The sequence below is a fragment of the Elephas maximus genome, chromosome 9 (assembly GCF_024166365.1).
Source record: "Elephas maximus indicus isolate mEleMax1 chromosome 9, mEleMax1 primary haplotype, whole genome shotgun sequence".
Lineage (NCBI taxonomy): Eukaryota > Metazoa > Chordata > Mammalia > Proboscidea > Elephantidae > Elephas > Elephas maximus.
The window spans coordinates 74,247,567-74,259,707 of NC_064827.1; the positions used below are offsets into that span (position 1 = coordinate 74,247,567).

At 35.9% G+C, this 12,141-nt stretch overlaps 1 protein-coding gene across 5 annotated transcripts in view; it reads right to left on the minus strand.

Annotated features, from left to right (window-relative positions):
- Positions 1-12,141, minus strand: part of STRBP (spermatid perinuclear RNA binding protein) — a 172,673-nt gene that overhangs the window by 48,589 nt on the left and 111,943 nt on the right. For all 5 annotated transcript variants that reach the window (XM_049894925.1, XM_049894924.1, XM_049894921.1 and 2 more), the window contains 5 exons: positions 8,903-8,994; positions 8,313-8,408; positions 7,055-7,166; positions 6,307-6,404; positions 5,888-5,999 (listed from right to left, as the gene is read on the minus strand). In XM_049894925.1, the coding sequence (XP_049750882.1) occupies positions 5,888-5,999; positions 6,307-6,404; positions 7,055-7,166; positions 8,313-8,408; positions 8,903-8,994 (510 nt within the window). The remainder of the gene's footprint in view (positions 1-5,887; positions 6,000-6,306; positions 6,405-7,054; positions 7,167-8,312; positions 8,409-8,902; positions 8,995-12,141) is intronic.

A 12,141-nucleotide genomic window follows, 5' to 3' on the forward strand; every position in this document is an offset into this window, starting at 1 on the left:
ATTAAGGCCTAAGTGGTTGGAGTGGTATGCACAAGGAGGGGTAAATGAGGAAAGCCAGATCACATAAGGCCGAATTCTCAACCCTAGCTGCCATTAACTTACCAAAAGAACTTTTACAAAATACCAAACTTCTACTTCCAGTGAGATAGAGTCATTAAATCAGAAGAGCCTTCTTGACGAGAATCACTAAGCTGAACAAAACGTAAAATAATTATCTGTTTCTAGACAATAAAGAATTATGGAATCCAGATTTGAGAGATGAAGGAAACCCAGCACTGGGGGCGCATTTCCCTCAGGGACATCTTCCAAATCCAGAAGAGGCCACTAAGAACTAAGCAAAATACTTTCCACAGGCTCTCAGGTCTCAGGGGTCCAAAACTGAAGTTCAAGAAGTACCACGAAGGGAATGTCTGGTAAATCCCCCCACACTCTGGATTGGATCTCTAAAGTATTACACAGTAAAAGTAAGATGAGCTGGAAATCGTCTAGACCTCACAAGGACTGAAGCCAGGCTTCAAGTTATCTTAATCCCTGATTGCATGGAAGTGATCTACCACTGCAGTTCCACTAGTCATCTCCCAGAAGCAAAGATAAATTCTCCCTGGAGGAAGATAACATTACTCTAGGGTTTAACTTCTCTATAATTTTTCATTTAAACTCTCTAGCACTCATACTAACCAGGCACATGAGAAAACAAGACACTGTAATCCAAAATCAAGAGAAACAGTGGACAACAGAAACAGACTCAAGAGGTAACCAGATGATAGAGTTTTAAAACCAGACTTTATTAAAAAGAGTGATTAGAATGTTCAAAAAAATAAAAGAATTTTGGCAGAAAATCTGAAACTATAAAAGAACCAAATGGAAATACTACAAATGAAAAATACAATATAAACTAAAGATTGTCAGGCCTACAAAGGGGAGCAGACAAATCCACAATAGAGGGGAGCTAACACACCTCTCTCAATAATTAATAAAAGAGACAGAAACAATTAGTACAGTATATAAGACTTGAACAACACAATGAACGAACATGACCTAACAGGTAAAGGACACTCTGACCAACAACTGCAGAACATACATACTTCTTAAGAGCATGAATCATTTACACAAACTGACCACGTGATGGGCTGTAAAATAAGTCTCAACAAATAGCAAAGGGAAGAAATCATACGAAGTATATTCTCAGATCACAGTTGAATAAGTGAAAATTCAAAAATGGGTAACTACAAAATCATCATTTATCTGGAAGTTAAGCAATGACATCTAAATGGCGATAGGTCAAAGAAGTGACAACAAATACTAATGCCAAAAAACACATAATGCACATAAATCTGTGCTTACAGGGAAATTTACAGTCTGAATAATACACAGTAAGAGGCTACAAAATCTACCATCTATCCACCCATCTTGAACAGTCAGAAAGAGAACAGCACATTAAACTAAAGAGCATATATTAATGGAACAGAATACATCTAGTGCACCAGAACCTGTCTTTTGTAAACTGCTCACAAAAATCAGTGCATGACTGTTCATTGCTGCTTTACTTGTAATAGCCAAAAACTTGAAACATACAAAATGTCTTACAATAAACAAGTGGTTCAACAGTGGCTCATCCAAACCATGGAATACTACTCAGCAAGAAAAAGAAATGAACTATTGGTACATGGAATAAACTGGATGGATCTCAAGGGTATCACGCTGATTGGAAAAAAAAAACTTCAAAAGTCTCCTACTGTATAATTCCACAGGGGGGAGAGGGGTAGGTATGACTATAAAGGGATGGCTTGAGGGAGATTTTTGTGGTGATGGAACATTCTGTATCATTTGTGGTGACGGTTATACCAATCTACAGATTTGATAAAATGGCATAAAACTTACACACACTATTTCCTGGTTTTGATACTGTACTCTAGTTACATAGGTGTAATCACCGGGAGAAACTGAGTCAAGGATTCAAGATAGCGACCTCTCTGTACTATCTTTGCAACTTCCCTGAATCCACAATTATTTCAAAGTAAATAGTTTTTTAAAAAAAAAAAGAAGAATTGCTGCTTCGTCGATAACATACTACACAGGTATAGTGAAGAAAGGAATTTGGATTTTGGACATCTTAAATGTGATATGTGTCCTAGATATCCATATGCAGATACTGACTTGGGTCTTGGTTCAAGGGGTTGTCTAGGCTGAAGATATAAATTTGGGAATCCTCCATGTGTATAAAGTATTTAAAGACAAAAGACTATATAATATCCCCTAAAGAGTCAGTGCAGATTGAGGAGAAAAGATGGACTGAGTTCTGGGATATTCAGAGGTCAGAAAGAAAAGGAGGAACAAACAAAGACAACTGAAGAGAGGTCAGTAGAGCTAGACGAACCAAGAAAAGGTAATAACCTGGAAGTCAAGTGAAAAAATGTATTTCTAGTCAGAGTATCTGACAATACCAAATGTTGTTGAGGATAAACTGCAACAGGAACTATCACACACTGCTGGTATATGACCAACTTACTAGGTCATATACACAGAATGGATATATTGCAGCATATTCATAATGGATACTATATAGCTATCAAAATGAACAAACAATAGCTACATGCAGCAACATGAATGAATCCCAAACAATGCTAGACAGAAAGGAGCCAGTCACAAAAGAGTAAGTTCAATATGCTTCTCTTTCTATAAAGTTCCAGGCAAAATCCAACTAAACTGTTTAAGAATGCTTACACAGGTGGCAAAGCTATAAAGGAAATCATCAAAAAACAGAAATGGTAGCTTCTTGGGGCAAGGAGGTGATGGAGAGGGATAAATGTGCATGGCTTCTGAGGGGTTGATAATGTTCTGTTTGTAACAGGGGGTGGGGTGTTGATTATACAGATTTTTTAAATGATTTTTTAAAAACTATTTTTTTATACTTTTATATGTTAATGTGCTATATTTCATAATAAAACAAATATAGGAGAAAAAGGAAAATGTGTTCATCTATGTCAAATGTTGCTGAAAAGTTGACTAAGATGAGGACTGAAAACTGACCACTGAATTTAGCAATGTGAAGGTCACAAAAGGCACTAAGGTAGGATGGTTAGGAAGAAAGCCTGCTTAGAGTAGGCTCGAAGAGAACAGGAAGTAAGGAGAGGGAGAAAGAAAGTATAGGTCTTTCCGGAAGTACTACAATAAAGGGGAGCAGAGAAACGGGACTCGCCTGGTGGGAGCTGTAGAATCACAGGAGGGTTTTGCTTTGATTTTGTCTTTCTGATGGGAGATATTACAGCAGGTATTTATGCTGATGAGAATGATCAGGTAGAACAGGGAAAAACTGATGCTGGCCAGAGAAGACAGCATTTATAGGCAAGAAGGGATGTGATGTAGTATACAAGTAGAAAGGTTGGTCTTAAGATAGTTTACCTATAGCCAAGGAAGAGAAGGCAAAGTATATGAGTAGATGCAGCTATGTTAGTAGATGGAGTGGTGACAACATGTAGTTCTCTTCTGAGAAAACAGAAGAAAACAAGGTCATTAGATAAGAGTACCAGGGTGGAAGAGAAGTATGAGATAAGAGAAGATGCTATCTAGGAATAATTATCTAGGAAAACTGGAGAACTCTAGAACTTATAGGATGACTGCCAGACAATACAAGTAGTCTACTTGAGGTCAGCATCACAGACGTAAAGTGCGAACAGTCAAGATGGCTGTATTTTTTCTCCAACCATGTTCAGTAACTTGGTATAGGCACAGAGTAGGAAGAGAGCTAGGTTTCACCAGGGTTAGAATTGTGTCAGATACAGAAGACCAAAGAAGTGAAGGTATATTCTAAAGAGTGATTACAATGACGGACCACAGAATACAAGCAGGGTAAGACCAGAATAAGAATGAGAAAGATGAGGGATGAGAAATGAAGGATGAAGATGAAAATGTGGTACAATGGTTAGATTAAAGAATTAGAGTTCTAAAGGTGCTAGGGTACTAGATAGAATGAGGACAAGAGCTGGTAGAAGAGTACCATTTATGGAGGGGGGGTATAGTTATTGGTGAAGACAAGGTCTAGGGTATGACCATAGAATGGGTAACTGAGGTAAGGTGGAAGACAAAATATTTGTGGGAGAAGAAATCAAGGAACTAAGAGGCCAGGGTCTTGAAAAAAATCGTCTGCATGCATACTGAAATCACGAAGAATTACTGGAGGAAAGTTTAAATGCAAATGTCAGGAAGGCAGGTCCTGAAAACATGAGGGAAAATACAGTAAGGGTCTGAAGACAATGGCCTGGGTTACATCATCTTCTAGCCAGCACAAAATAGTTAAATGACTTGCTCAAGGTCACGTAGCTAGTAAATGGTAGAGCTAAGATGGGAACACTGGCAGTCTGGCTCTATTTTACACTATAAATTGGCAGGCCAGAGGTTGAGAAAAAGATTTAAAGTTTAAAAAAAAAAATTAAGAGTCACATAACAGCAGATATGCATTTACTATCTAGTAAAGGAGGAAAAAAAAAACTACTATTGAATTTAAGAGACTGAAATAAATTTTTTTACTAATCATAAGAATACATGTATGTGGTCTGTGTGTGTGTGTGTGTGTGTGTGTGTGTATACACACATATTTTAGTCAATCTACAGAGAATGACTGGTGTCATATGACTTTGTGAATCCATTTCAATAATTCTTTGCCACTGTGTGAGGCCCTTTCCCCCAGAAGAAAATGACTTTCGTTCCACAAATATTTATTGAGCGTTAGTATGCTTGCAATAATGATGTAGTCCCTAGGATGTGATGGACTCCTTGCCCCTGAAGTGGTTTAAGGCAGTGATTCTCAAAACTTTTTGGTCTCAGAATCCCTTTACACTCTTAAACAATCATTGAAGCCCACAAAGAGCTTTTGTTTTGTGGGTATATCTATCAATATTTAACATATTAGAAATTAAAACTTTTTTGTTGTTGTTTTAATACACAAGAAAATGTTCCACCAGCCATCAGAAAAATGGTGTCATCACACATTACATGTAGCCTCTTGGAAAACCGTACTGTAACACTCGTGAAACAAAGATTGAAAAAAGAAAAAAAAGTCTTAGTATTATTATGTAAACAGTTTTGACCTTGTAGACTCCCTGAAAAAACTCTTTAGACCCACTGGAAGTCTGTTGTCTAAACAAATACATTGAGCCATGGCACTATTTTTTATACACAGAAAAGGTAGGTTTGGTCCCAGGTGAAGAATATCTCGAGTTAAACATCCCACTCTCCAGTATAACCAGAAATCAAAGAGGTTAATTTTATGTGTGTGTGTGTGGTATAGGAAGAGAGTGAGTGAATCTGTATTTGAGTATTTGCTATACTCCAGGCACTGAGTTGGGCATTTTAACCCAACAACAGTCAATACAGTAGGAAGTAATACTCCTATGGACAGAGATGAAGTAATTGTTCAAGACCTAAACCTAGTAGGCAGTGGAGCTATGACTGGAACCCAAGTCATACTGACCCAAAGCCTGTGTTCAGACTAGTATAAATAGATGATGGTGCTGAATTTTCCAATGTTCTTTTCTCCTGATTTTTGTTTTCTCTTTTTGTTTATGTGACATTTCCAAGCATGACAAAAATCATCAAACTGTAACAGTGATAATCTCTTAGCTTATGACTCATCTCTTCTCCTTAAGTCTATGTAGTAATGGAATCTGGCCCACACAGACAAGTAAGTTTGTCACTAATAAGAATAAATGAAAGCAAGTTGTCACTGATAAGGAAAGAAGAGAAGCAAGTCAGAAAGAAACGCAATAAACTTTTTCACACGAGACTTAGATTAGCAATTATTAAGTTCTCTAAGCTCTAACAAGAGATGCATCCCATGACCATCCACCACTGCCAACCCCCAGACTGAATAAAAACCTTTCACACTCACCTTCTTTATCAGTAACTGACCAGGAATATTTCTGAAAAGGCTTACTAGATGGAAGAGGGTCCATCTCCAGTACTTTATAAATCTGGCCAAAGGCTGACAGTCTGAGTGCATGCTAAAGAACAAAACATTGTATTTATTGAAATTTCAACAGCCATTCATAAAACCCTTACAACATCTAAAACATTCATTAAATGTTGATACGATGATGGCAAACGCCTAACAGGCAAGAAAAAGATGTTTAAATAGAAAAATTCAGAAAAAAAGGTAAAAAATCTCTCTGTCTCCCAAAACCCAATAGCTTTCTTCCATACTGGGAGAGCCGGATTTTATTCCACATTCTCCAAAGGATAGGTTCTGATTTAAAAAAAAAAAAAAAAAAATCTGTCTGATAAATCACAGTGATATACCCAGTCTTGTACCTGTGCACTGTGGGTAATATCTTCTTTTTGCTGAATGGTCATATAGCTCAGAGCATCTGTTGGGTCTCGCTCACAAGGATCATGAAGACCAGGACCACCTTTGGTAAGGGTAAAACACAGGTATCATTTAGAACTGAATTTACAATTCAGTAAATTAACACAAAAGAGAAAGAGGAAAAAAAAAAGCAGAAAAAAAAATAATAGGAACTAAGTCAACAATCTACTTAATTGAGTAAAAAGGACAATGTCATTTTCAATGTTAGCACTTAAATGTCCTCATTTTACTGCAAGTCACCTGCATATCTAACTAAGCCCAAAATTGAGTCTTAACTCTGATAATTTAGAAATAGCACAATGAATTATTCCAAATCTTTAGAGGAATTACATATAAAAAAATAAGACCTAATTTAGTATTTCCAAATTTAACACCAGGCTGCAAACAGAATGAACTTCATATATCTTAACCAAACATCTGCATTTTCAAATTCAGAGTTCTGGGTAAAGCAAACTCACAGCAGACACAATATCTTATTAGTACCTTTTATGTTAGTACATATAAAACACAAATAACATTAAAAGAGATTTTATAGCACTTTCCTAATACTCAAACATTCTAATAGCTAGAAACTCCATATGAAATCACTCCTATGCATCATTTTCCTGTATAGAGGACAAATTTAACACATATTTAGAAAAATAAAATGAGTTTTTTTCTGACTCTTCTGCCTCCAGAGTTTGAAACCCTTACCAGGAAGTAGTATTCCAGATGCCAAACACTCCATTACTCGTCTCAAGGCCTCCCCAGCGCCCAAAGGTCTATTACAAGTACCTATAGACTTTTCACATATAAGCTCTAGCGGCTAGAAGATATTAAATTACAAATTAGTACATGCACCAAGTGTTAAAAGGATTCCAGTTAAATGTGAGCTGACATTACTATCTACACGTGAGGCCAAAAAGTCAAAGTGAATTGCACATTTATGGCCCACTTAACTTTTCACCCACAGATGATTATTAACTTTTACCCCAGCCAGAGTTTTTAACTAAGCATTTTTGAGATAATATAATCAGAAGATATTTTTTGCTACAGAAACTTTTTCAGTTACCCCTAAAGGATCACTAAAGAAGCTGTGATCATCAAATTGATTTAACAAGGGTTTGACAACTCATATAAGTTAGTAATAGCTAATAACTAGTCAATGTACAAACCTAGACCACTTATCTCCCACTCAACTTAGGAAGCACTCAAAGTACAAATATCTCAAAATAAGAATAAGACTTCATTTCAGACTGTCCCAATCAGAATAAACAAAAAACTAAATCCCATGTTTAATAAACTAAAAACTCATAATACATCAAAATAATAATTGCTAGGTTAATTTATAAAAACCTTTACAGATTTATTTAAATTGTTTTATAATATCCTTAGTTGTGGTCTTGATTGGGTCGGACGTAATAATTTCCAAATTAAGGTTTGCAATATATACTATACACAATAACCAAAATCAGGTTAAGTATACTGCTTACCTGATGTCAATTACTAACATGAACTTATTTTTGAGTGTCTACACTCAAAGAGAAAGGGAAAGAAGGTAAAGGAGACTTAGAGTGACACAGCAGGTAATTTTATTTTAAATGAAGTATGCACGGAAAAAGCAATGTACCAGTCAAGCAGGCTTCCGTGGGTAGTAGGTAAACAGTGATCAACGACCAATGCAGAGTAAAAACGCAGGAAGATATTCGCCTCTAAAAGGTATAAAGCCTTTTTGTCGTACAAAATACTCAGGCTTTATAACATGAATATGATTAGATAGAAGAGACAGGTCATATGCACACAAAAGAAGAATTCATATAAAGAGATGCTAAATTTTTTTACAGAGCAAAAGTAAATAAGGCACACCTTACCTAACTCAGAAAACAGCCATCTTACAGTGATACGTAATTTCTACACGGTTCCCTCTGACTACAGGTTCAGAATTTACTTTTAACCATATTTACATACTTACCCATCCTTTTAATGGTGCCCATGTGGGGACTCTGTTGCACAAATCTCGCAGGATGCGGAGGACAATTACACATGATTTTAATCCATTTGCCCTTGCCTAAAACAAACAAAATGATTCCAATATCCCTGTTGAAAAACATTCTTCATTTTAAGCACACTGATCACGGATAAGTTCTTTAAAACAAATACTAATTGGCCAATCAGTTGTCAAGCAAACCAGAAAATCAACTTATCAAAAATAGTTACATTTTGGTTTAGAAAGGCAGATTTAAAAGAAACATATTATCAAAATCGCTTTTGTAGCCTCACGGCAACCCTATTCCAAGCAACTATTACCCGTGTTTGTATTTTATAAGCCATCATTTGAAATTCAGAGTATTAAATCAGAAAGGATTACATAATAATAAAATATCATTAACTATGGTAAGACCTATACTAGGCATTTGGCCAAAATTAACTCATTTACTATTACAACAACCCTGTGAGGTAGAAAATACCCTCATTTTATATACTACACAGAAACCAATAAGTGGCAGGTCATCCAAATGAAACCTGCATAAGGCTACAATAAGATAATAACAAAAAGCCAACCTGAAACCATTTGGCATGTCGAAGAGACGCCAAGGCGTTCAGGCATTTCTGCCTGTCCAATAAGTCCGGAGGATCTTTCATCGCAACATTTTCTAATGGTAAAATAGGATAAAGAGAGACAGATACAATTTGACCAAGGGGTTCCTGTCAAATTACCAAAAAATAAAAACAAACAGAACAGCACCATCTGAATGAGTAAGACTCCCAGATGATTTCATAATTTCTTTTTTTTTTTAATTACGTGCACTATGATTTTTTAACAACCAATAGAGTAGTTCTGTGCTAAGTACAAGACTTAATAAGTATTTGTTTAGTAAGCAAATCAATGATCACTGTAACATACAATCTGGGATCTTATTAAGTATATATAACATCACAGGGCACAAAATAGGTACATAGCACTTCTTCCTTTGGTGAGGTGGGACAAGGAAAAACCTGAGACCAATCATAATAATTTTCTTCATCAAAGGGATTTTTATCACTGATCAATTCCTGAAGAAAGATGGGGCTCTCATTGAGAATACACGTTTTTCAATACAACTAAATAAACTCATCTAACAAGACGACCATTAATACAAGCTTTACCCCACTGATGAGAAGATGAAGTTCTCTCATTATTTCTTTTCTATGCCAAAATTAGATTGTTTTTATGCCAAAATTACTAAAACTACAAAGATAAAATACATTTCAAGTTTTATATACCTTTCCTAAAAAGGCTGCAAAGAATACTGTCCAATTACAACTATTTGATTTGTTTAAACATTTTAAAGTTGGATTAGATAGCTCAAAGCTGAAAAAAAAAAAAATCCAAACGTGATTAATGACAAATATCCATATTTGGGGATGTCACATGATACTAAATCCAAGATTAGAGAGCCAAATTGATTTTCTCTAAGATATTAGGAAATAAGTTTTTTAATATTTTGAAGATCTGGGGCATTATTATTATTATTGTGTTTTAAGTAAAAGTTTATAGTTCAACTTAGTTTCTCATACAAAAATTTATACACACATTGTTACGTGACCCTAGTTGCTCTCTCTATAATGTGACAACACACTCCTCCCTTCCACCCTGGATTTCCCCCATTCACTCAACCAGCTCCTGTCCCTTTTTGCCCTTCTCATCTCACCTCTGGACAGCAGCTGTTGGGGCATTATTTAAATGCATACAATATACAAATGTTTCTTGGGGGATAACTATCTAATCCAATTAAGTTACTCTCTTCTAAGAACTCTCTTAAATGAAGGAAAGTCCAACCAAACCTCTTCCCAGCATAATCATGATAGTAATAGACTGGGTAGTATGTTTGTGTGAGCCAAGTGATATGATGCAAATATTTTTTAAATGGGAGACAGTAGCACTGGTACTTTTTGGTTTCCTGAGTTATTACAGGACTCTATTATGGCAAATTCAATGTATTTTCTAACTGATAAAATGCCATTAACTAAAACTGAACCCATAATGCCCAACAGAAAACAAATCTATTAGAGGAAAAAGTGTGGTTCTTTTCACTGGCTACAACACTGTAAAGGTTGAAGTGCTACACACTTATTTTCTGACCAGGTGAGCTCTACAGCAGATATTCGCGTTGTTTCCCATTAACCCCTGCTGAAAAAATTACAACACAAGATATCATTCCAATACCCGCCTTTTCTCACAAAATGGAAAGCCTCGAAAAGAACTGTTAATGCTGTAACTACTAATATTATGTTATGAACACAAAACAAATATGACATGGGTATTCATGTCATAGGCAATCTAGCTCTTGGACTTACTCAGTTTTGTCTTTGTAGTAACACAAAATACACAATGAACTGACTTTAATGTCTTCATGGCAAAGTGTTTTTAACTGTGGTCAATACAGACGCCTCTGTAAAACTCACATACTAGATAAAACAAACTACTAGAAATGAATGATTAGAATCATTTAAAAGTCAGACATGACAAAGGCTGATTGGCTGCTAAGTAATGTAATACTCAAAAAAAGGTATGAACTTTGCTTCCTTTTTTTTGGAGCCCTGGTGGCACAGTGGTAAAGAGCTCGGCTGCTAACCAAAAGGTCGGTCGTTTGAATCTACCAGCCGCCCCTTGGAAACCCTATGGGGCAGTTCTACTCTGTCTCATAGGGTCGCTATAAGTCAGAATCACCTCAAGGACAATGAGTTTGATTGTTTTTGTTTCTTTTTTTTTTTTTTTAAGACGTCAATTTTTAAATTAAGTGAGGCAAGCTAAGTTTTAGTCTATCATCTCACCGAGCAGGGATATCAGGAAGGGGGTGGGGGGGGTGACAGAAGAAAGAAGAGAGGAGGTCTAGATAGGAAAAGATGAGGCAAACCAAGTCTTCTTGTATTTTCTTGTACTTTCATTCTGTAGTCAGAGCTTATAAATAATATCTTACTCTCATTCTGACACAGATATTTTTAAAGGGGTTAATGGCAAAAATATTTAGACAAATTCTTCCCTCCCCAAAATCAGAATATAACCACAGACTCTTGCTGGAAAAAAAAAAAAAAATAGGGACATCAGCTTGCTACAGACAGTCAACATTTGGAGGCAGTAGATTCCACTGAAGAGAGATGAAAAAGACAGGCAGTGAACAGAAGATTTGCACCAGATTCCCTTTTCCATCACCATCAGAAATGGCCATGTTTCTTCATGCTCTGATAGTTGTCAAAAAGTCAAAAGATCCAAAATATTTCAAAATTCATGAGGTGGCCAACGGCAGAGGAGATATAATTCATCTAACTTCATGGTCTTCAAAGTGTCTTACATTGAAACAATATAAATTCATATGTACGGAACTGCAGCACTACTTATAAGTCCAGCTTGCCTATTTCTTTATGTAACTAATAATAGATAGTTTTGCATATTTTCATTAATTAAAAAGATAACTTCTTAATGTGGCAATCACAGAACTGCTGCTGGGAAGATTGCTGCTTCTGATACCAGTACTGCAAGTTTAACATTTCTATATGAACTTTAACGTAGATTTTCAATTTTGTGGAGAAGAAGAGATTCCCGATAAACAGCCGTCTTGAAGTCCTTAATTATGAGCGATATATGATCCATTCCATCTTTTCCTACAGTGACCAGTGAAACAGATAAAAAAAAAAAAAAAACAGCACGGAGGGAGAGGGAGACAGACAAAAATGCAAAGCAAAGAAAAAAAAAGCTACACAAAACATATGTCTTAGTGACCTGGCATCAGGGCAGGAAGGTACATACAATATTCTGAGCA